At 42.0% G+C, this 27,002-nt stretch overlaps 1 protein-coding gene across 2 annotated transcripts in view; it reads right to left on the bottom strand.

Moving 5' to 3' along the window:
• Window positions 1–27,002, bottom strand: part of LOC133124245 (uncharacterized) — a 92,934-nt gene that overhangs the window by 54,548 nt on the left and 11,384 nt on the right. Inside the window, exon 1 of one of the 2 annotated variants that reach the window (XM_061235261.1) lies at window positions 5,749–5,871. The exons of the other annotated variant lie outside the window; for it this stretch is intronic. Coding sequence (XP_061091245.1) covers window positions 5,749–5,815 — 67 coding nt within the window. The 5' untranslated portion in view covers window positions 5,816–5,871. Of the gene's footprint in view, window positions 1–5,748; window positions 5,872–27,002 lie in introns of those variants that run through there. 2 annotated transcript variants of the gene reach the window in all.

The raw sequence follows: 27,002 nt of genomic DNA, 5'->3' as shown, positions 1-27,002 counted from the left end.
TTAAAGTTAGTCAAATTAAAAGTTACACTCTTTATTTAGCCTAACTACCCAAGACTATTGCATATGACATGAAACTGTGACATGACAAAATGTAATGCTTACATTTTTTATTTTAAATTTAAATTAAAATTTTTAGATAGAGTATACTGACAGTACCAAACCTTGAGCCCTACTGGTTCTCACATTTTCTGAAGGGACATTTTGAAAAGTTAATAACAAAGGGACCAGATCAGTGTTACATTGGTGTTATGTATACAAAGCTGAAAGCTATCACAAAGACCAATTTAAGCCGAAATCACTGCCACTCTCTTTCCATTTGTATACTTTATGGACGACTATAGATGCTTTAAAAATCTGCATCTGGCATGCATAGTGACAACCTTACGAACACATTTCAACAACTTCCTGGATAATACCCTTCCCCCCTATCACGTGGCGCTGTGCTGCTCTACTGTTTCTGGGAAGTTCCGAAATAGAAGGTAAAATTAATTGAGCTAATTTAGCTTACTGACCAAAATAATTCATATTTGTGATTGTAATTCATATTCATATAAGTGAAAAACAAATAGATAATTTTTAGGAAGAAAATTTGAAAATAAAAATCCAATAATGTCCTGGTTGGAATAAAATCATGTTCAAAGGTAATTTGCATACACCTGTCATCAATACAAGATAAGATAAGATAAGATACACTTTTATTGAACCCTGTGGGGTAATTTGTCCTCTGCATTTGACCCATCCTAGTTAACCTAGGAGCAGTGGGCAGCCACAGTGCAGCGCCCGGGGAGCAATGTGGGGTTAAGGGCCTTGCTCAAGGGCCCAACGGCTGTGCGGATCATTTATTGTGGCTCGACCGGGATTCGAACCACTGACGTTGTGGCTCCCAGTCATGTACCTTAACCACCACACCACAAGCCGCCACAAGCATAACCCCAAATAAAGACGAACATTTCCTGCTGGATTTTCTTGACATTTTCTTGGTTGCATCCATAGGCCCTAGTTCTTATCTTTGTCGTGCAGGTAGCAGTTGAAATTGTACTTCCCTCTTGGGTCTTTCAGCGCACTTATCCCTGGTTATGGGTATGCACTTTGCACTTTGTTGTACGTCACTCTGGATAAGAGCGTCTGCCAAATGCCATTAATGTAACACTGGGATAACCATGGACTGCAAGGAGCTTACAGGACATCTAAGGGTTCCCATTGTTGAAAGGTAGGGTATGAAGGGGGGTATGAAATAATTTCGAAGGCATTTGATGTACCATGGAACACATTGAAGACCATCACCAATAAGGGTAAAGAGCAAAGTGGCATCACAACAACATTGCCAAGACATCGTCCCACCAGGATGTCCCTCCAAAGTTTATCAGGGAGGCAGCCAAGAGGCCTACTACAACAATATAGGACCTGTAGGAACTGGTCACCCCCTGCATGTGAGAAAACAATCTCCCTTATTCTGCCATGTCTAGAGAATAGGGTTTGTGGAGAGATGGAAGCCATTTCACACTCACACCCACACACACACACACACACACACAATTCCAATTGCACCTAAATTTAGCAAAAAATGCATTCAGTCACTATGTGGAAAAATGTCTTACAGTTTGAATAGACCAAAGATATGTTTGGAGCAAAGACAACACAGCTCCATCACTGAAGGACCGCCGTGCCTCCTGTGGAGCACAGTGGGGGCAGCATCATGCCTTGGCGGCTGCTTTACTTCAGCTGGGACAGGGGGTCGTGCCAAGATACAAATAGCTCCAAATACTGGAACGAAACCTGCCGACCTCAGAAAGCTGAGGATTTCACCTTCTGGCATGATAATGATCCAAATCACACACCCAAGTCAACCAAGGAATGACGTCAAAAAAGGAAAAGCAAAGGCTAGGAATGGCCCACTAAGAGCGTAGACGTCAGTCTAATCCTCTGTAATGATACACTATGCAGGACTGTGCACAGGATATCCCCACCTTTTTTGCAAGGTACAGAGTGAAAACCTGCAGGAATGGTAGACCTCCAGGAACAGGGTGGGTCAGTTCATACCTGGCTTGATGTGCGTTGTTGGCAGCGTGAGGTACAGGGGGACCTGTGCTCTGAGCACGCTCCCTGTGAACACCACACAGGCCCAGTGTAGCTGGTCTTCAGTGAGGCTGGGCAGGGTGAGGCTGAGCATCGTTTTTGCGGCTCTCTCTGCCAGGACCTCCTGTTTTACGAGCTCCCCCCTGCCCCCCTTTATCCGGAGCCAGGCCAGGGTCACAGGGTCGATCCCCTGCGAAATCTCACAGTTCAGCACAACTGACTGATTCCTGGACAGACCACCAGGGGGCTCTGCAGAGACTAAGAGACTACATGCATTATTTATTTATTCAGGAAAAATGCAGATATCATCCATGATTAGTAATGGAGTTTCCGTAAAAACTGTTTGCTGATGATGATGCATGACAGAATTTTGTAAAACAAACAAACAAACTAAAAAAGCTAACTTAATAAGCATCATGTTATACTGCAATGTATTCAGTCCTGTAAATTGTGTAATCTGTAAACTTACCCCGAATAGTGACCAGAGTTACTGTAGCTGCCGCATGTCCATCATAATAACAGGTGTAAGTTCCACTGTCGCCAAACTTCACTGGTGAGATTCTCAGAGGAAATGTATGCCCATCATAGACATCAAATCAGAATCTTTCTTTATCTGTCTCCATGGAAACTGACACATCCTTGTGTTTATCAGCTGAGATCAGAAGGATAAAGGACTCAGGCAATGGAGTCCAATACCACTTAGCATTCTTGTATGAGCTGTGAGAATGGCAGATTAGCACCACCTCACTGCTGTTCAAACTCCCTCTGTACAGAGTGGGGTGTATGTTGAATGTACCTGCAGAAATAAGTTGTGGTTAGAATCACTTTAAGTCCAGTTGGCACATAACTACACAGTAGTTTTTTTCCTTTTTTAAAAACCCTAGTATATTAGAGTCAAACATAACTGTCATTTCTATCTACAGTATTGAGTGAGTCATGCCTACAGTATGCATTTGCATTTTGTTGTTTCTATTATTATTATTATTATTATTATTATTATTATTATTATTATTATTATTATTATTATTATTATTATTATTATTATTATTATTTGACAACCTTTATCTTGTCGGACCATTGTTTGTAGAAATTTCAACATTAATATGTTAGAATACTTATTACTTTTTTTAAACAAACGCACATGTTGTAACTTCAGTGCCGAGTTTTTTTTCTTTTTGTCCTTCAAATAAGATTGGTGCTGAATAGGGGTCTGATAATATCCTAATCTCCCTAATTTGGAGAATCTCATGACTGTTTATAGCTGCGCAATCCCTCATACGTAGTGTCAGCAGCCTCCTTCTTTTCACACCACAGCCCACAGCCCACATCCAAGCTCCCACAGAGCTAGAATAAATATTCTGCAAACTTGCCACATGCAGTATCTGCATTTACATACACTACACTGGATTTTTAAGATGACTAGGGTAGCACATGGATTCATCTTCAGTGTTAAGACACCACATTTCTGCTTGTAAAAAAGAAAGGTTAAAGCTAACAATGCTTTTGTAGAAGCTCCACTGAAAAATGTATGCAGAGTATCATACCCTTGATGACTATAAGTTCATTGGGAACGCTGAAAATAAGCGCTCCGTTCCGTCGGAGTGTACAGTTATAGGTTCCCTCACTGTGTTGGTCAACACTGTGGATGATGATGTGGGCAGTGTTGTTGTAGATCAGCGTTGTGTTAGCAGTGGGTTCTCTGTCCCGTTCCCAGGCCAGTGTAGCTGAATCTGGAAGGTGGGATAGCTCACAGCTCATGGTCACATCAGAACCTTCATTTATTCTGAAGGGCGATTGATTCACTGTAGGAGGAAAGAGATATTGATTTTGAGAATGGTAAACCTTTTCATCACATCATTGTGTGGGCTACATCTCAAAACTATATTAATCAAATTTAAAGCAATATATTATACACAGACCTCCAGTTCTGTGTTGAGAATTCAAAGAAAAACATAACTGTAAATACATTTTAACCAGCCTCTTGTGCTATGTACTCTTAAAAACAGGCTAATGTTATCTATATCATCTCAGATTTAATAAAGCATTGACTTAGAACATGAGCTATATGAGTGAGTACAATTTTTTCCCAGTATATGGATTCCATTTTACATATAATTTAAATCTAACATCAAATTCAACTTCTGTGAAAATAAAATACAAGATATAACTATGTTATCCATCCATCCAACCATTATCTTAACCCACTTATCCTGAACAGGGACGCAGGGGGGCTGGAGCCTATCCCAGCATACATTGGGCGAAAGGCAGGAATACACCCTGGACAGGTCGCCAGATCATCGCAGGGCACACACACCATTCACTCACACACTCATACCTATGGGCAATTTAGACTCTCCAATCAGCCTAACCTGCATGTCTTTGGACTGTGGGAGGAAACCGGAGTACCCGGAGGAAACCCACGCGGACACGGGGAGAACATGCAAACTCTGCACAGAGAGGCCCCGGCCGACGGGGATTCGAACCCAGGACCTCCTTGCTGTGAGGCGGCAGTGCTACCCACTGCACCATCCGTGCCTAACTATGTTATGTGTTATGTATTTTATGTAGTATGAAATAGATTTATTTTTTACTGCACATTCATTCCTTACAACCTACATAAAATAGTATATTTACCTCTTACAGCTGAGACTTTAATCTGGGCCAAGTTGACTTTCTCTGGTTTAGTTTGAATAAAAGTAAAAACTCCTGCATTCAGTAAACGTGGTTCCAGACGAATGCCATACTTGCTTTCCTTTGAAATAGAAAATATCTGTGAATTCCACACAAAGTTTCCATTGGACTGTATAGTTAATATCCGTATCATATTGCTTCCATCATCAGATGTCCACTCCCAGTTGAATTCTGTCCCTTTGGGCTCAGCTGGGGCTTGTAGAGAGATGTCTTGTCTCTGCCCAGGAACAAAGTATTTGTATTGTACCAACACTGCAGAAAGAGAACAATATTTGAAATAAACCAAGATCCAATTGCATTCAAGGCAAGACAATATTGCATGTCAATATGGAGGTTAATTGCAGTTAATTTATTCCAGTTAAACCAGATGATTAAATTCAAGATAAAACCCAAGGAAGTCTGGAGGCTGATACAGAACTATGGTCATTTGTTTTGCTCTCGATTAATGAATATTTGAGCTGTGTTTGACACTGAGATGAGCTTATGCCAGCTGTATTTTTAGTTTTATACCTGTACAAGATCTGCACCATGTCTTTTTCTATGCTCAAGGTGGTTGTAGAATTTGACAAAACTATTCTCTTTTAGACACTCCCTGGAGTGGGGACCTGGCAAGCAGAAATTTGATCTGTTTGCAGTACGCTATTAACATTTCAATCTTCTGTTGATGTTGTGATATTGTGGATTTTTCCATGCAAAAACATGCAATTTTCTGGGTAGTGAATGGAGTCATTGTAAATATCTGCAAAATAATTTTAGAATATGTATGTATAACTGCATGTATACTGATAATTAAGGCAATATGTGGAAACTTCTCCTCTTGAGTCAAAAACTGAAAACTAGTCTGGGTCATTTATTATAGTACTTATCTGTGTCACATACATATAAATATATATTTGTATATATATGTTTGGTTAGATTTGTGTGAGATATATATCTGAATATGTAAGTAAATGTCAAACTAAGGCAGAAAGAGAGACTCACCCTCAGCTGAAAGTGTGTGACAGTATCTCGATATCCAGAGTAGGGTCCACCACTGTACCATCCCCATTGCTTCTGCTCTACACAGACCTTCTTAATGGTGTCTAACTCCTGTCCTACACAGCCCAACTGGTTACTGGTGTCTAACTTCTGCCCTACACAGCCCTTCTGGTTACTGGTGTGAAGCTTCTTTCCACGGTATAACTTCTCAGGAAATGGCTAGAATAAGAGGAAGTACAAAATGCTTTGGCTAAACTGTATCCTGCAACAGATTGCAGACGTTTAATGAGTCTTGTGAAATCTATGGTTCTGCTCTTGGCTGTGCTAAGTACTGTGACATCTTTGACATCTGAAGTAATAAAGCTATCATTTAACGAATGTTTACTTCAGTTCGTAGAATGATGCTCTTTTTTGTTCACAGATATATTATTATTATGGAGAGTAAAGCGTTCATCTATTGGTTTGCTTTGATATGTTATACATTTTTGAATATTGGCATTTTTACTGCATTTCACAAAATGTCACTGGCCATTTTCCGCCGCAATCTGTAGACTCATCTCTACACACTGTACCTTGACTCCTCTGCGGGAGTACCAAGTGAAGACTCATCTCTACACACTGTACCTGGACTCCTCTGTGGGATTACCAAGTGAAGACTCATCTCTACACACTGTACCTTGACTCCTCTAGGGGATTACCAAGTGAAGACTCATCTCTACACACAGTACCTTGACTCCTCTAGGGGAGTACCAAGTGAAGACTCATCTCTACACACTGTACCTGGACTCCTCTGTGGGAGTACCAAGTGAAGACTCATCTCTACACACTGTACCTTGACTCCTCTGCGGGAGTACCAAGTGAAGACTCATCTCTACACACTGTACCTGGACTCCTCTGTGGGAGTACCCTGATCTATTGTTCACCTGTCAGAATTTTTAGCCCCTTGTACTTTTCAGTCTTATCTAGGTGCAGTTGTATTTGTATTTATATTGTATTACCCTGGATCCCTCCATCATCCAGAACTACCGCCCGGTATCTCTTCTTCCTTTCCTTTCTAAAACTATAGAACGAGCCGCTTCTACTCAACTTTCTTCCTTCTTTTCTAACAACAACCTGCTAGACCCCCATCAGTCTGGCTTCAGATCGGGCCACTCGACAGAGACTGCGCTCCTCTCCGTCAGTGAGTCACTTCATGCCGCACGAGCAGCCTCCCTCTCCTCTGTCCTCATTCTTCTAGATCTCTCTGCTGCCTTCGACACTGTGGATCACTCCATCCTCCTGTCTGCCCTGTCAGCAACGGGCATCTGTGGCACAGCCCTGGACTGGATTGAGTCCTACCTCTCTGGTCGCTCCTTCCAGGTTGCCTGGGCTGGTTCGGTATCGACACCTCGGCCCCTCGCCACAGGAGTTCCCCAGGGCTCAGTCCTTGGCCCGCTTCTTTTTTCTCTCTACACTCGCTCCCTTGGCCCTGTGATCACTGCACATGGGCTATCCTACCACTGCTATGCGGACGATACCCAACTCTTCGTCTCGTTCCCGCCGTCTGATACGCAGGTTTCAGCCCGTATCTCTGCTTGCCTGAGGGACATCCAGAGCTGGATGGACAACCACCATCTAAAGCTCAACCCAGGTAAAACTGAAATGATATTCATCCCTGCTAATACCTCTCCCCATCTGGATCTCTCCATTTCCCTCGGGGATACCACACTCACGCCGTCACCCAGTGCAAGGAACCTCGGCGTGGTGATGGACAGCAGACTGTCCCTTTCCGAGAACATTGCGGCGGTGACCCGGTCTTGCAGGTTCTTCCTATACAACATACGGAGAATCCGCCCCTTTCTCACCCCCTACTCGACCCAGCTCCTGGTCCAAGCGATGGTTCTGTCCCGCCTGGACTACTGCAATTCCCTCTTGGCTGGCCTCCCAGCGTCTGCCATCAGACCCCTCCAACTCATCCAGAATGCAGCAGCTCGTCTGGTCTTCAACCTTCCCAAATACTCACACGTCACCCCCCTGCTTACTTCCCTCCACTGGCTGCCTGTCATGGCTCGCATCAAATTCAAAACATTGGTGCTAGCCTTCCAAGCAGTTAAAGGCTCTTCCCCAGCTTATCTGCAAAAAATCATCAGACCCTACACCCCTGCCAGACCTCTTCGTTCAGCCTCCACAGGCCGCTTGGCACCTCCCCCTCTCAGAACCTCCACCTCACGCTCACGACTACTGTCTGTTCTGGCTCCACGGTGGTGGAACGAACTCCCCGTTGAGGTCAGAACTATAGAATCCCTCCCCACCTTCAAGCGCAAGCTGAAGACACACCTCTTCAAACAGCACCTCTCCCCATCCCTCCCTACCTCCCTGTGAACCTTAATTGTTGTCTCTGTGACTTGTGTATCAGTATTTTAGTTGGCTAGGTAAGCAGTGTTTGGATAGTTAACTTTGGTGACTTTTGCTCTGTTTGTTTGTTTGTTCCAAAAAAAAAAAAAAAAAAAAAAAAAAAAAAAATCCCCCTTGTCCTTATCTTTGTTGTACAGGTAGCAGTTGAAATTGTACTTACCTCTAGGGTCTTTCAGCGAACTTATCCCTGGTTATGGGTATGCACTTTGTTGTACGTCGCTCTGGATAAGAGCGTCTGCCAAATGCCAATAATGTAATGTAATGTAATTTATTATATTGTATTTGTATTTGTGGTACTGTGCAGATACTTGGCCTATTTTCCATGTTCATGGCTGTACAATGGTTTTTTGGTGAATTGTAGCTTATCTGACCTGCTCTGTATGTTCTAATGACCTTGATATGCACTGTGTTGTACATCACTTTGGATAAAGGTGTCTGCTAAATAAAAATTGAAAATATGGGTGTGCTAATTGATTTTGTCATGCAAAGGAACAGAAAAACAAATAGAAATCATGAAAATATATTTTTATTGCAAAGTTTTTGTCGAGGGTTTGTATTTCCATCTAATAGAAAATGAACTCACCAAATTAAATGGTTGAAAACAAGCAGTTATTTTACATGAAGAAAACTTAAAACACAATCAGTGAAAGAATAGAAGAATTATGTTACATTACATTATTGGCATTTGGCAGATGCACTTATCCAGAGGAAGGTACTACAAAGTGCAAAGTGCATACCAATAAGCAGGAAGTGCACTGAAAGTACAATTTCAATTGCTAATTGTACAAAAAAGATAAGGACGAGGGCCTATTTGATTAATTTGATTAATATTTATGTAAAACTGTTTTTTTTTACAGCGCAAAGCAATAGTGTACATACTTCCATATGAACAATAAACAGCTTACATAGCTAAACAAAACTAGCTAAAATATCATCCTAGCGAACAAGTTATAACGTGTATGAATTGAAAGCAATCTAATATATAAAAAAGGTTTTTTTTTCAACCATTTTTCAAGAGCAGCAGAATAATATACAGCACTGGAGGTTCAGGTCTGGACCTCTGTAAAACTGCTGTGTGACAGTGCCATCTGGAAAACATGCTACATGAATGTGTTTTCATGAAATAAAAGATTTATGAAATGAAAGATTTATAACAGTACAATCTGTGAATCACACTGAGAAGGAATACACAGACGCAGGTTGTGTTTGGTGGCTCATCAATATGTTAGGTTGGCAGGACGCATCGTAACGTCAAACAGGAGAGACGACACAATTCTGCTGGTTCCTGCTGATCAGCCCTTTGGCTAAGGACGTGGGAAAGGGGAGATGGTCTGTTTGACAAACACTGATATTGGTTCTTTAAAACAACATTTTTATATATTTTTTTTGCCCTTTATGTCTTAACAAAACATATTCAAATCAGAGTATCTTTATTCTGATACTGGAGTGTGAGTTCCTTTGTCGCTCATTAAGTTTTGTTGGCAGCCGAGGTACACTTCCTCTGTGGTTTGCATTGCAGGAACTTTGAGTTTAATTTAATCTTGCGAGTATTTCCAGATCACTCTGCACAGCTTAGAGACTTATCTGTGTGCGTCAGTGAGAGCTGTACGTTGGAGGGAGGCTCACCATTGCATTGGTCCTGCAGGGCTTTGCTGCTCTGGTCACTCCTCAGGCTGGGCTGACTCAGGTTCACCTGCAACAGTGGAAATTTAAAACTGTTCAGACTTTATCAGACACCGTTGATGGTGAAATCAGTTGAAATGGGAAACTGTTCAGTCTTCATCAGACTCTGTTCTTGGTGAAATCTGGAAGTGGATACAGCAGCACTGTGGATAGCACTGTCACCCCACCCCACAGATCTATCGAGTAATTAATGATGCTTGTTACTTTTCATCTTCCAACATCTGTCTAACATTAAATTCTAGCCTTAATGCTATTGAGCTGACATGCAGCTGCAATGTTACATACATTACATTACATTAATGGCATTTGGCAGATGCTCTTATCCAGAGCGACATACAGTTGATTAGACTAAGCAGGAGACAATAGCCCCCTGGAGCAATGCAGGGTTACAGGCCTTGCTCCAGGGCCCCACGGCTGTGCGGATCTTATTGCGGCTACACCGGGATTAGAACCATCAACCTTGCGTGTATCAGTCATGTACCTTAACCACTACACTACAGGCTGCCCCGCAATGCGTTAAGCATGTAAACTCTGAGTAAAGGGCTGAGAAAAGCCTATGTCCAGTGACACTGTAAGATACTTTGAACAGTGTCCTTACTTGCTTGGCGTCTCGTCCAGGACCAGTACCACCTCAGAACCAATAGCATCCCCAGGGTGGCCAGCGCTACAATCACCACCCTGACCACTGTCTCAGTGCTCCACCCTGTGTGAGAGGGAACATGGGGTTAGTGTGTCTGATGTAGTCTGTTCTCAGATTCAGTGTGTCTGATGTAGTCTGTTCTCAGATTCAGTGTGTCTGATGTAGTCTGTTCTCAGATTCAGTGTGTCTGATGTAGTCTGTTCTCAGATTCAATGTGTCTGATGTAGTCTGTTCTCAGATTCAATGTGTCTGATGTAGTCTGTTCTCAGATTCAGTGTGTCTGATGTAGTCTGTTCTCAGATTCAGTGTGTGTGATGTAGTCTGTTCTCAGATTCAGTGTGTCTGATGTAGTCTGTTCTCAGATTCAGCGTGTCTGATGTAGTCTGTTCTCAGATTCAATGTGTCTGATGTAGTCTGTTCTCAGATTCAGTGTGTCTGATGTAGTCTGTTCTCAGATTCAGTGTGTCTGATGTAGTCTGTTCTCAGATTCAATGTGTCTGAGGTAGTCTGTTCTTAGGTTCAATATGTCCCTATTTTCTTTCTTAATCTTTTTAATTTGATTACATTTTTCATAGCAATAATGTTCATGCAACATCTCAGGAAAGCAGTTACAGGCAGCCTGGCAGGCTGGTTTCTAAACATGGCGTGCTGGTACGTTACTTTCTTAACTGCAGGCTCATCCATGCGGTACTGACTGGTGCCTTAACCCACTGAGCCAACAAGTGAACAAGTAAAAAATCATTGTCCTCCAGATTCAAACTGCTGTTCCTAAAGACCTTAAGACCATCTTACTGTTTGTCTCAGACCGCCATGGTGTCCATTGACCTGCCGTGATGCAGGCTGTGCAATTGGTGAGGAGGGTGTGGTTGGAAGGTATCGCTGTTTGTGAGGACAGAGGCCTAACCCATCCCTATGGCTGGAGGATTGTACCTTGCTTGATGGGCGTTTGTGGCAGTGTGAGGTGCAGGGGGACCTGTGCTCTGAGCACGCTCCCTGTGAACACCACACAGGCCCAGTGCAGCTGGTCTTCAGTGAGGCTGGGCAGGGTGAGGCTGAGCATCGTTTTTGCGGCTCTCTCTGTCAGGACCTCCTGTTTTACGAGCTCCCCCCTGCCCCCCTTTATCCGGAGCCAGGCCAGGGTCACAGGGTCGATCCCCCGCGATATCTCACACTTCAGCACAACTGGCTGATTCCTAGACAGACCACCAGGGGGCTCTGCAGAGACTAAGAGACTACATGCATTATTTATTTATTCAGGAAAAATGCAGATATCATCCATGATTAGTAATGGAGTTTCCGTAAAAACTGTTTGCTGATGATGATGCATGACACAGAATTTTGTAAAACAAACAAACAAACGAAAAAAGCTAACTTAATAAGCATCATGTTATACTGCAATGTATTCAGTCCTGTAAATTGTGTAATCTGTAAACTTACCCCGAATAGTTACCAGAGTTACTCTAGCCGCCACGTGTCCATCATAATCACAGATGTACGTTCCACTGTCGCCAAACTTCACTGGTGAGATTCTCAGAGGAAATTTATGCCCATCATAGACATCAAATGAGAATCTTTCTTTATCTGTCTCCATGGAAACTGACACATCCTTGTGTTTATCAGCTGAGATCAGAAGGATTGAGGACTGAGGCAATGGGGTCCAATACCACGTAGCATTGTTGTATGAGAAGTGAGAATGGCAGATTAGCACCACATTGCTGCTGTTCAAACTCCCTCTGTACAGAGTGCGTTGTGTGCCGAATACACCTGTAGAAATAAGTTGTGATTTGAATCACTTTATGTCCAGTTGGCACATGTACTAATGCTACAGGCAGTGAGCAACAAATGTAAATAACTGTGCGCAAGTCAGCCAACTCACACAGAGGTGTTGGAAGATGGAAGCCTCATTACAGAATATCCCATGAACAATATAGCACCTCTTACAACCATGCAAGCTATAATTACAGACAGACCAGCATGCCTACAGGTTTGTGTCAGAACATGGCATGCCAGTACTTTCTTAAATTAATATATATAATTAATATATAGTATACTAGAGTCAAACATAATTGTCATTTCTATCTACAGTAATCATAAGTGGAAGTGTTGTCATGCCTAGAGTATGCATTTACATTTTGTAGTTTCTATTATTATTATTATTATGATTATTATTATTATTATTATTATTAATATTATTATTAATATTATTATTAATATTATTATTATTTAACAACCTTTATCTCAGATGGAAACATGCTTGTCGGACCATTGTTTGTAGGAATTTCAACATTAAAATGTTAGAATACTTATTACTTTTTTTAAACAAACGCACATGTTGTAACTTCAGTGGCAAGTTTTTTTTCTTTCTGTCCTTCAAATAAATTTGGTGCTGAATAGGGGTCTGAGAATATCCTAATCTCCCTAATCTGGAGAATCTCATGACTGTTCATAGCTGCACAATCCCTCATACGTAGTGTCAGCAGCCTCCTTCTTTTCACACCACAGCCCACAGCCCACAGCCAAGCTCCCACAGAGCTAGAATAAATATTCTGCAAACTTGCCACATGCAGTATCTGCATTTACATACACTACACTGGGTTTTTAAGATGACTACATTTACATTTACATTTACATTTACATTTTAGTCATTTGGCAGACGCTTTTAATCCAAAGCGATTTACAAGTGCATAGGTTCTACCACAAGTCAAAGCATCACATCCAGAACTAGAAAAATACACCTGGACTGCTGTTCTAAACATATAGTCGTCATCATAAGTGCAAAGGGTAGCAAATGGATTCATCTTCAGTGTTAAGACACCTCATTTCTGCTAATAAAAAAGAAAGGTAAAAGCTCACTAAGCTTTTGTAGAAGCGCCACTGAAAAATGTATGCATAGTTACATACCCTTGGTGACTTTAAGTTCATTGGGAATGCTGAAAATAAGCGCTCCGTTCCGTCGGAGTGTACAGTTATAGGTTCCCTCACTGTGTTGGTCAACACTGTGGATGATGATGTGGGCAGTGTTGTTGTAGATCAGCGTTGTGTTAGCAGTGGGTTCTCTGTCCCGTTCCCAGGCCAGTGTAGCTGAATCTGGAAGGTGGGATACCTCACAGCTCAAGGCCACATCGGAACCTTCATATATTATGAAGGGCAATGGATTCACTGTAGGAGGAAAGAGATATTGATTTTGAGAATGGTAAACCTTTTCATCAAATCATTGTGTGTGCTACATCTCAAAACTATAGTAATCAAATTTAAAGCAATATATTATACACAGTTATCCAGTTCTGTGTTGAGAAGTCAAAGAAAAACATAACTGAAAATACATTTTAACCAGCCTCTTGTGCTATGTACTCTTTAAAACAGGCTAATGTTATCTATATCATCTCAGATTTAATGAAGCATTGACTTAGAACATGAGCTATATGAGTGAGTACATTTTTTACCCGGTATATGGATTCCATTTAACATATAATTTAAATCTAACATCAAATTCAACTTTTCTGAAAGTAAAATACAAGAAAAAACAATTTTATGTGTTACGGATTATGTGGTATGAAGTAGGTATCTTTCTTACTGCACTGTTACGTTCTCAGGCGTCCAGGGGTAGGAGGGAGTACGCAACAAAATTATAATTAAATAAAAATGACCGGGAGGATGTATTTGAGGAGTGAAAATGATCGAACAAACCAGGTTTGAGGTGCAATAGGTGTATTTACAAAAATGTACAGTGGCGGTGCTATTTACAGTTTTCAAACAAAAAACTCACAAGACAAAGACACATCGGGTACGAGGCCAAGGGACCTGGGTGTTGCCAAATCAATTAAATGAACAAAACCAAAGAGAGCTAAAAACAAAATACATACTAACTGTAACAAAATAATATCTCTACTCTATAATCAAAAGTACATAGGTGGCAATCACCCCTTTCCTAAGGTGTCTAAACAATGGTTCACCCTACGTGCAGCAACAGTGTATAGAGGCCTCTGTCTTACCTGCCCCAGGGCCTACACACGGACAACCACATTCACAGGAGTAGGAGAACGGAGGAACACGCATGCACACAACAGGGTTATGAAGGGAATGAATAGGCAAGTCAAGCATCGCCCCCTATAGGGCAGCCAACACAGTTTATATAAGCAGAGGGATGTGATTGGTGGAGGCGGGACCAGGGCAATGATGATGGACAGCAGGGACAGCGAATGGAAATGGTTGATGGCTTCATCTGTAGAGTTTAAGGGGGGGGGGAAACAGACAGACATACGTACGTGGAACGTAACATGCACATTCATTACTTACATAACTACATAAAAGAGTACATTTACCTTTTACAGCAGACACTTTAATCTGGGCCAAGTTGACTTTCTCTGGTTTAGTTTGAATAAAAGTAAAAACCCCTGCAATCTGTGACTGTGATTCCAGACGAATGCCATACTTGCTTTCCTTTGAAATAGAAAAAGTCCTTGAATTCCTCACAAAGTCTCCATTGGACTGTATAGTTATTATCAGTATGTTATTGCTTCCATCATGTGATGTCCACTCCCAGATGAATTCTGTCCCTTTGGGCTCAGCTGGGGCTTGTAGAGAGACGTCTTGTTTCTGCCCAGGAACAAAGTATTTGTACTGCACTAACACTGCAGAAAGAGAAAAATATATGAAATATACCAAGATCCAATTGAGTTCAAGGCAGGATAATATTGCACATCAATATGGAGGTTAATTGCAGTAAATCCATTCCAGTTAAACCAGGTGATTAAATTCAAGATAAAACCCAAGGAAGTCTAGAGGCTGATACAGAACTATGAATGAAGATAAAGGTATTTTATTTTGCTCTCGATTAATAAATATTTGAGCTGAATTTGACACTGAGATGAGCTCATACCAGCCATAGTCCTGTTTTTATACCTGTGTAAGATCTGCACCATGTCTTTTTCTCCACTCAGGGTGGTTGTAGAATTTAACAAACCTATTCTCTTTTAGCTGACACTTCCTGGAGTGGGAACCTGGCAAGCAGAAATTTGATCTGTTTGCAGTACACTATCAACATTTCAATCTTCTATTGTGAATTTTTCTATGCAAAAACATGCATTTTTCTGGGTAGTGAATGGAGTCATTGTAAATATCAGCAAAATAATTTTAGAATGTGGAAGTATAACTGCATGTATACTGATAATTAAGGCAATAAGTGGAAACTTCTCTTGAGTCAAAAACTGAAAACACGAAAAATTAGTCTGGGTCATTTATTATAGTACATATCTGTGTTAATTCAGACAGTATTTTTAAATATATATATATCGATAAATATATATTTGTATATATATGTTTGGTTAGATCTGTGTGAGATCTATCTATAAATATGTAAGTAAATGTATAACTAAGGCAGAAAGAAAGACTCACCCTCAGCTGAAAGTGTGTGACAGTACCATGATATCCAGAGTAGGGTCCACCACTGTACCATCCCCATGGCTTCTGCCCTATACAGGCTTCTTACTGGTGTCTAACTTCTGCCCTACACAGCCTTCTTACTGGTGTCTAACTTCTGCCCTACACAGCCTTCTTACTGGTGTCTAACTTCTGCCCTACACAGCCTTCTTACTGGTGTCTAACTTCTGCCCTACACAGCCTTCTTACTGGTGTCTAACTTCTGTCCTACACTGCCTTCTTACTGGTGTCTAACTTCTGTCCTACACTGCCTTCTTACTGGTGTCTAACTTCTGTCCTACACTGCCTTCTTACTGGTGTCTAACTTCTGTCCTACACAGCCCTTCTGGTTACTGGTGTCTATCTTCTGCCCTACATGGCCCGTCTTACTGGTGTCTATCTTCTGCCCTACATGGCCCGTCTTACTGGTGTCTAACTTCCGCCTTACACAGCCCTTCTGGTTACTGGTGTGCAGTTTCTTTCCAAAGTTATAACTTTCGAGGTATAAAAACAATAAGAGGAAGTACAAACCACTTGAGAAATGATGCAGTTTTAGCGCTGAAGGGTGGACACAAACAATATGGATTTGATTCAGTTTTTTAACTCTTCTGCCACGCAGATGACTAAAATGTAATGTGAAATGTAGAGTACGTTTATTTAGGACCTTTCATTGAATTATTTTTGAAAGGATCTTATCTGTACAGAATGTTACGGATGCGGTCAGTAGCGTAGTGGTTAAGGTACATGACTGGTATACACAAGGTTGGTGGTTCTAATCCCAGTGTAGCCACAATAAGATCCGCACAGCTGTTGGGCCCTTGAGCAAGGCCCTTAACCCTACATTGCTCCAGGGGAGGATTGTCTCCGGCTTAGTCTAATCAACTGTATGTCACTCTGGATAAGAGCGTCTGCCAAATGCCAATTAGGTAATGTGATGTAATGAAAATAGCTAATGCAGAGATATTTATAGGCAAATGTGCTATTGTTGCTATTGCCTAAAAAGTGCCAATGATAAAAAGTATCAAAAAGGAAATGTATCCAAATAAAAAAGGATACATATTATACCTTGAATGACCCACAGTTAAAACAGAGTCAGGTTTCGGTTACCTATGTAAAGCATTCATTGAGGGGCATGGAATTTGAAAGTACTTTCACTCAGGTCTGAGCAAATATGTGGAACCTGAAAAAAACAGTTATGAGAATGTGTGTGATAACGCATATCATTACATTACATTAATGGCATTTGGCAGACACTTATCCTGAGCGACGTACAACAAAGTGCAAAGTGTATACCCATAACCAGGGATCTTTCAAGGCTAAAATCGAGGCAAGTGAGGGAACAGGTTCATTTCAGGGCCATATTCAGGGCCGTATGAATTAATAAACCTCTCCAAAGGCGATCTCTCCCAACAGAGAAAGAGCTTGTATCATAGTGGTTATGGTACATGACTGGGACCCGCAGGGTCGGTGGTTCGATCCCCAGTGTAGCCACAATACACACACTGGGGATCAAGCAAGGCCCTTAACCCTGCATTGCTCCAGGGGAGGATTGTCTCCTGCTTAGTCTACTCAACAGTAAGTCGCTCTGGGTAAGAGCGTCTGCCAAATGCCAATAATGTAATGTATCTTCCAGTGGAAGGTGAAGGTGCAGGTCTATGATCCCCATAATCAATGACTGAAATAAAGGTGCAACTTCTCTCTAAACACAGGGAAGCACGGTCTATTCCTATAAAAGACGGCACACTTCACCTGCAGCCGTTTAGAGTGGCTTGTGAGGTAGAGCCATTGGCACCCAAAAAGCTGAAATTCATGCTACATAATTGCATTCTTTGCCCTTATTTACCTTATGTGATGTTTCATTCAATCCAAAGTATTTTTAATGGGGGAGTCCTTCAATAGAATGCATATCTGGACATTTTCATCATACTTTTATTTATTGTTTGGTCCCAGTTCATGACAATTCGATCCAAACAAGGTTATATAATGAGCAAATTCAATTTTTCAGCCCTTTTATTATTAATGATAATAAGGGTACTTATAAACTATAGATAGATGCACACTGACAAGTACAGCACAGCTTTTTTCTTTTATCATAGCATTCCCGGCAGTCAATATATTAAAATACAGTTTTCTTTTGTTCCAAACACATAAAGAGTAAAGAGGTAGCACTGCCACATCACAGCAAGGAGGTCCTGGGTTCGAATCCCTATCAGCCGGGGCCTCTCTGTGCGGACTTTGCATGTTCTCCCCGTGTTCGCGTGGGTTTCCTCCGGGAACTCTGGTTTCCTCCCACAGTCCAAAGACATGCAGGTTAGGCTGATTGGAGTCTAAAATTGCCCGTGGGTATGAGTGTGTGAGTGAACGTGTGTGCCCTGCGATGGACTGGCAACCTGTCCAGGGTGTATTCCTGCCTTTCACCCAACATATGCTGGGATAGGCTCCAGCCCCCCTGTTCAGGATAAGCGGGTTAAGATAATGGATGTATGGATGAAAAAAGTAGAGAAAAAAAATACTGCCAAAGAAATGTAACATGGCTATAATGTTTATATTTTACAGAATACAACCGTCTACTTTACAGTCAGTCAAAATATTATTACTTACTGAAAGCTTCACATAGCAAGAAAGAATGCAACAGTGGCAAATATTAAATATTAACAGATCACAGGAGAAGCTTTACATTCCATCTCTAATGGAATTGCACCGCACAGACATGAGATTTCATGTTTTATGTGGGAAGTCCGGTAGCCAGGAAAGCTGTCAGCGGGGCAGAAGTACAGGCGGGCAGTAGGCAGGCTGGAGGCAGGCTCAGGGTCGATGATGGCGCAAGAGTCAAGACCGAAATCTGCTCCGCGGGGCAAAAGCACAAAAACAGCACGCAAAGACGTGGTACAGGCAGGCAATGGTCAACAAAACAGAAGTCAATAATCTGTGGTCAGTAAACAGACTTGGCTCATAACAGGTAGCAAATGGCTTGGCATCACCCCTCAAGAAATGCACTGACCAACAGGAGGCAAACAATTTCACACAGACATGCCATGAAACTAAGCTTATATGCACGTGTAGACAGGTATAGACAATTAGTTTGAGAGCAGCAAGAGAATGGAAATCAGGTGTGGAGGATTGACAAGTTAACAAGGTAATTAGTAATCATTAGTAATAAACCTATCCTGCCCTAGCATTAGTAAATTAGTAAATGACATGCACAAGAAACGTAAGGTAACATGAACACATGATTAGAATGTTAGTATTACCCAATCCTGATCTAGCATCAGTTGGTTAGTAAATAGACAAGGGAAATTGAAACAATCAGGGTGTGAGTGACAGAAAGGAGAGAGAAAAAGCAGGAATGCAAGGTTTGCAGAAAGACACGAAAAAGTGTATGCTAAATCAATGAACAGTACAACAGAACATGGAACATAAATTGTAACAACAAGTTTGAAAAACAATGACAATAAACTGTATAACATGACATGGCAAGACTAACAATTAAATCGTAACAACTCAACATGAAACATAACATGACATGAAACATAAAAACGTGGTGAGACTAGACTAACATAACACGTGCCATGACAATAACATAACCGAGACAATAACTAAACATAAAACATGACATGACAAACATGAAACTTGACATATTCATCCATTTGATTGCTGCACATTACTTTTTGCAGATGCTTGAATAGACCACCTTATCAGGTTCTTCTTCCTGCAAATATACATACACATATCAGAATTTTGATTAACATGAACTTTGAACATGTTTGAACTCTGCACACTTGTTTGGCCACCAAACAGTCAAAATAAAATGATCTGGATGACCAAATATTTGTGAATTAAGAACTGTATTTTTAACGTTACTGACTCAAAGTCTTCAACGATAAAAAGTGGACCATCTGTTAACAAAATGCAGCCATTTCATATTGGATTGGTTTCATGAATATGAAATGCACAGTCCGCATTACTGTATGTAAATGATGATAAAATCCTTATTGTGTTCTCTCTGGGAACATACTTACAGAGCGATACTGGGTGTTTGACTGGCTCCTTTGCCTGTGATGGTCTGTAACACCAAACGATTAAACATCATTACATAACCAAATGATAACTTGCTTGCACTGACTTCATATTTATGAGAGTGGTAGCAGTTATGACCGTGACATAAATATCATCTACAATCCCAAATACTTATTATGGAACTTCTCATCACACAGGAGCACATTAGCCAAGCCCCGTATTACACATAACTTTTGCTGATTGGATGGGCACCACAGGCCTACGTACATGTTTCAGGATGTAATTCCAACTCCTGCTTTTCATAGTTGAATTAAGTTAATCATTTATTTGATTTAAAATTGTAGACAAAGCCAGGAGCTACAGCTGCAGGTTGAACATACCCTGTGTGCCCTTGGTGGAAACAGGTTACCGTTGTCCAGTACAGGAGTGAACGGCATTGGGGCCGACAGCAGTTCACAAAATCAGTCAGAAATAATCGGTGGGAAGGAAAGCCACCAGGCACAGCAGCCCTTGGGGGAATGGAGCTCTGCACCCCTTTCATAAGGCAGTGGGCGCCCAACGTTTACGTGTGGCACCTGTCCCATCACCATCACTGGAGAAATCCCCTGAAGTGCAATATGACGATTTCATAATAACGACAAGGCTGCAGGCTTACCGAGACTGAGAGCGGTCTGGGAGTACACAGAGTACTGGAGTTCTTCACTTCCTGTCTCCTCTGTAGAGGCGCGCGGGTTTGCTGTTTGTAAGAAAACGCACACAGCCGATTAGAACGCTGATGATGCACACCTTCCTTTGGCTCACATGTGAAGCAGCAAAACACAAGAAGCTAATTAACTGCCATTTCATCTGGATATATTACTATTTTAGGATTGTTCAGAACTAACACACACACACACACACACACACACACAGTATATGGATGTATAAACACATACACAGTAATTTCAACAGCTTCTCTTTTTTTGGTGCTCAATAATAATTTCAACACTCGGGAACAGAAAATTGATGTAATTCCTTCACTATAAAATACTACAATTAACTTTTTACTATCGCCTATCCAAATATTTTTCCGGTTTTGTTTTGTTTTGTTTTGTTTTGTTTTTTTAACAGGAAATTCTCAATTTCTCTCAGTTGGAAAGAACAGCGGTGCCCCTCAGGTAAGCTCCGTCCCACCCAGACTCTGCTGCGACTCCCAGGAAGCTGAGTCCACTGATGGGGCCGGCCGGGGCCTCTGTCTACGGGGCCCAACCTGAACGGCATCACACGTGAAGACCACCCTAGAAAGGGCTATACTCCACGGGCATAAGACTCGTTCCCTTGAGTGGTCGACAAGGCGTGCATCTCAATACACATTTATTTTTTATTTAATTTAACCCTTATTCAACCAGGGTCGGCTCGTTGAACTTTCTCAAGAGCGACCTGGCCAAGGCAGGCGGCGGCAAGTCAAATGTCTAATGTTACAGACAGAAACGTACAATAAGTTACTATACATGTGTGAAAACCAGATCTTAAATCTAATACAGCGCGCCGTGTCTAATCAAAACGTCGACAAGTCAACGAGACTGCCTCTAGCTTCTTTATCTTAGATGTAAATACCAGCTCAACACGTTTCAGATCGTTCTGTAACCTTGTCCAGATACAGGGAGTAGAATACATTAAAACATGTACCCTCCTTTCCCCTACCACCACCTCATCTCCTATCTGGAAGGATGGGGGGAGGAGACGAGTGAAGGAGAGGAGGAAGCAGTGGAGGAAAGGAGGATGCAGTGGAGGAAAGGAGGATGCAGTGGAGGAAAGGAGGACACGAGTGAAGGAGAGGAGGAAGCAGTGGAGGAAAGGAGGACACGAGTGAAGGAGAGGAGGAAGCAGTGGAGGAAAGGAGGATGCAGTGGAGGAAAGGAGGACACGAGTGAAGGAGAGGAGGAAGCAGTGGAGGAAAGGAGGACACGAGTGAAGGAGAGGAGGAAGCAGTGGAAGAAAGGAGGATGCAGTGGAGGAAAGGAGGATGCATTTTTTCCAGTATCGGGGGGCACCAATAGTCAGATTAACATGACACCTGTTGCTAACAGGGCGGGACTTCCATCGTTTCTAGAGCAGCCACTTCGCAACAACCGTGCTTATATGGAGTGCCTGAACAGTGTGGATCTTCTTTTTGGTGCATACCGCCCTCTTGTGGACATAGTAACAAACACACCGTATTAAATTGATGTCTGATGACCAAATATTACATTACATTATTGGCATTTGGCAGACGCTCTTATCCAGAGTGACGTACAGTTGATTAGACTAAGCATGAGACAATCCTCCCCTGGAGCAATGCAGGGTTAAGGGCCTTGCTCAAGGACCCAACGGCTGTGCAGATTTTATTGTGGCTACACTGGGATTAGAACCACTGACCTTGCTTGTCCCAGTCATTTACCTTAACCACTACGCCACAGGCCACCCAAATATTATCACTGAGTCCTTTCTCCCCACAGTTTGCCCGCTTCTCATTTCACAGTGAGGCAGTGATGATTTTGCAGCATGCCCTTCACGTCGGACTACACACTGACTGCGAGAGACCTGTAGGGCCCCTGGTGTGCAGTTGGGAGTAACTGATGCAGACCCACCCACTTAATCCAAGGGGTGTAGCTAGGCATTCTGGGAGAATCATCACCACCTTTCACCCGGGCAGGGAACGTGGAGTTGGGCCAGCCTCTGTAGCCTCATATCCAGCCATATTCGGGGAATGATTTGGGCCAGACTTATACCCTGCATTTACAGGGTGCCAGTCTGTGGAGAACCATTCATCCTCCTTTAGGAGAAGGTCAACCTGTGACCCATAGGAACACACACCCATCATTTTGGCACATGGAACGTATGGGGCCGGTTTCACTGACACTGGCTAAGCTTAGTCCTGGACTAAACAGAGTTTTGTATAGAGAACGGGCAACATTGAATTTAGTCTAGGACTAGTGTCTCCAACACTGGCCCATAAAGTCAGCCTTCCCATGTACGACTGTATGGTTCATGCAGCATATCCGTAGTTGAGTTATCCACGTTACCTTGATCGTTCTGTATCTCTGCAGCATCACTGTAGATGTTGTCCGCTCCACTGGAATCGGCGTCGCCTCCCACTGCTAATGTGCATAGAAGTGTGACAGACAGAAAGCAAACATTTTAAAATGACTTCTTAGAAATTACTATATAGGGAACACTGAGTCACATTACGAAAAAAGATATTTTGTCACTCTGCAGTAAATGAGTTAAGTCATGTGATCAAGCCATACATGGCCTACTATTAATGCTATATTATTCTGTCATTTATTTTTTTCAACACACCATTTCCTCTACTTCCTTTCTGGCTGAAATCCACAAAGTGCTGAGCGAATGGAGGGACTGAATGAACTGGATACACTCATATCAGCCGATGTAAATAAGTCTGTTCTAAGCTGTTATCGGCTGATACATAAATTAATGAAATATACTTCTTGCCAATTAAATAAAACATTATATTATCCTTCCTTCAGGAGGGACAAACTTGGTCCTAGTAATTGTAGCCTACCATCAGAGAACAGAAACAGAAACAGAAAAAAACTGTTGTAAAGGTTAAAACTTGCTTTTAGTCAAGGGCAAAATATTTTTAAGTACTCTCTCTGTTATTTTAACATAGCCACATTGAAATGAAGTATGTATGAGATAACAAAATGACAAAATTAACAACCTAATTTACAATTTACAATTTTTTGCAATATCACACTGACTGTACTTGCTCAGTGGAGTTCAAAGCTATGTTTTAGAGGGAATGCTCTGTGGAAGTGTTGCTGAAAAGAGCCCTTACCTGTTGCTCTTTTCAGACGGCGAGACAACAGTCCTCCGAACAACAACAACAACAGTCCAACACACACCGCGGCAGTACAGGCCAAAATGATCACCAGCTGCCTTCCATCATCTGTATTACCACAAAAGAAGAAAACTTAACAAGTGAGCTCAGAACATGGAGAGCATTCAATTTCCTTATTTAGCTGCATTGAAGTTAGTCAAATTAAAAGGTACACTCTTTATTTAGCCTAACTACCCAAGACTATTGCATATGACATGAAACTGTGACATAACAAAATGTAATGCTTACATTTTTTATTTTAAATTTAAATTTAAATTTTTAGATAGAGTATACTGACAGTACCAAACCTTGAGCCCTACTGGTTCTCACATTTTCTGAAGGGAGATTTTGAAAAGTTAATAACAAAGGGACCAGATCAGTGTTACATCGGTGTTATGTATACAAAGCTGAAAGCTATCACAAAGACCAATTTAAGCCGAAATCACTGCCACTCTCTTTCCATTTGTATACTTTATGGACGACTATAGATGCTTTAAAAATCTGCATCTGGCATGCATAGTGACAACCGTAGGAACACATTTCAACAACTTCCTGGATAATACCCTTCCCCTCTATCACGTGGCGCTGTGCTGCTCTACTGTTTCTGGGAAGTTCCGAAATAGAAGGGAAAATTAATTTAGCTAATTTAGCTTACTGACCAAAATAATTAATATTTGTGATTGTAATTCATATTCATATAAGTGAAAAACAAATAGATAATTTTTAGGAAGAAAATTTGAAAGTAAAAATCCAATAATGTCCTGGTTGGAATAAAATCATGTTCAAAGGTAATTTGCATACACCTGTCATCAATACAAGATAAGATAAGATAAGATACACTTTTATTGAACCCCGTGGGGTAATTTGTCCTCTGCATTTGACCCATCCTAGTTTACCTAGGAGCAGTGGGCAGCCACAGTGCAGCGCCCGGGGAGCAATGTGGGGTTAAGGGCCTTGCTCAAGGGCCCAACGGCTCGAACCACTGACGTTGTGGCTCCCAGTCATGTACCTTAACCACCACGCCACAAGCCGCCACAAGTATAACCCCAAATAAAGACGAACATTTCCTGCTGGATTTTCTTGACATTTTCTTGGTTGCATCCATAGGCCCTAGTTCTTATCTTTGTCGTGGAGGTAGCAGTTGAAATTGTACTTCCCTCTTGGGTCTTTCAGCGCACTTATCCCTGGTTATGGGTATGCACTTTGCACTTTGTTGTACGTCACTCTGGATAAGAGCGTCTGCCAAATGCCATTAATGTAACAATGGGATAACCATGGACTGCAAGGAGCTTACAGGACATCTAAGGGATCCCATTGTTGAAAGGTAGGGTATGAAGGGGGGTATGAAATAATTTCGAAGGCATTTGATGTACCATGGAACACATTGAAGACCATCACCAATAAGGGTAAAGAGCAAAGTGGCATCACAACAACATTGCCAAGACATCGTCCCACCAGGATGTCCCTCCAAAGTTTATCAGGGAGGCAGCCAAGAGGCCTACTACAACAATATAGGACCTGTAGGAACTGGTCACCCCCTGCATGTGAGGAAAACAATCTCCCTTATTCTGCCATGTCTAGAGAATAGGGTTTGTGGAGAGATGGAAGCCATTTCACACTCACACCCACACACACACACACACACACACACAAATCCAATTGCACCTAAATTTAGCAAAAAAAGCATTCAGTCACTATGTGGGAAAATGTCTTACAGTTTGAATAGACCAAAGATATGTTTGGAGCAAAGACACCACAGCTCCATCACTGAAGGACCGCCGTGCCTCCTGTGGAGCACGGTGAGGGCAGCATCATGCTTTGGCGGCTGCTTTACTTCAGCTGGGACTGGGGTTCGTGCCAAGATACAAATAGCTCCAAATACTGGAACGAAACCTGCCAACCTCAGAAAGCTGAGGATTTCACCTTCCGGCATGATAATGATCCAAATCACACACCCAAGTCAACCAAGGAATGACGTCAAAAAAGGAAAAGCAAAGGCTAGGAATGGCCCACTAAGAGCGTAGACGTCAGTCTAATCCTCTGTAATGATACACTATGCAGGACTGTGCACAGGATATCCCCACATTTTTTTGCAAGGAACAGAGTGAAAACCTGCAGGAATGGTAGACCTCCAGGAACAGGGTGGGTCAGTTCATACCTAGCAGTGTGAGGTGCAGGGGGACCTGTGCTCTGAGCACGCTCCCTGTGAACACCACACAGGCCCAGTGTAGCTGGTCTTCAGTGAGGCTGGGCAGGGTGAGACTGAGCGTCGTTTTTGGGGCTCTCTCTGTCAGGACCTCCTGTTTTACGAGCTCCCCCCTGCCCCCCTTCATCCGGAGCCAGGCCAGGGTCACAGTGCCAATCACCTGCGATATCTCACAGTTCAGCACAACTGACTGATTCCTGGACAGACCACCAGGGGGCTCTGCAGAGACTGAGAGAGTATATGCATTATTTATTTATTTATTCAGGAAAAATGCAGATGCACTACCTTCATGTTTTTGGATCAACACTTCCGTTGCTTACTGTTTGCTGATGATGATGCATGACACAAAATGTTGTAAATCACACAAACTAACTAAAACTAAAAAAGCTAACTTTATAAGCATCATGTTCAATCATACTGCGATGTATTCAGTCCTGTAAATTGTGTCATCTGTAAACTTACCCCGAATAGTGACCAGAGTTACTGTAGCTGCCGCGTGTCCACCATAATAACAGATGTACCTTCCACTGTCGCCAAACTTCACTGGTGAGATTCTCAGAGGAAACTTATGCCCATCATAGACATCAAATGAGAATCTGTCTTTATCTGTCTCCATGGAAACTGACACATCCTTGTGTTTATCAGCTGAGATCAGAAGGATAAAGGACTCAGGCAATGGGGTCCAATACCACTTAGCATTGTTGAATGAGCTGTGAGAATGGCAGATTAGCACCACATTGCTGCTGTTCAAACTCCCTCTGTACAGAGTGCGTTGTGTGCCGAATACACCTGTAGAAATAAGTTGTGATTTGAATCACTTTATGTCCAGTTGGCACATGTACTAATGCTACAGGCAGTGAGCAACAAATGTAAATAACTGTGCGCAAGTCAGCCAACTCACACAGAGGTGTTGGAAGATGGAAGCCTCATTACAGAATATCCCATGAACAATATAGCACCTCTTACAACCATGCAAGCTATAATTACAGACAGACCAGCATGCCTACAGGTTTGTGTCAGAACATGGCATGCCAGTA

The sequence above is a fragment of the Conger conger genome, chromosome 3 (genome assembly GCF_963514075.1).
Source record: "Conger conger chromosome 3, fConCon1.1, whole genome shotgun sequence".
In the NCBI taxonomy this organism is placed as follows: domain Eukaryota; kingdom Metazoa; phylum Chordata; class Actinopteri; order Anguilliformes; family Congridae; genus Conger; species Conger conger.
Note: the sequence above shows the minus strand (reverse complement) of the source record. Positions and strands in the feature narration are given on the sequence as shown.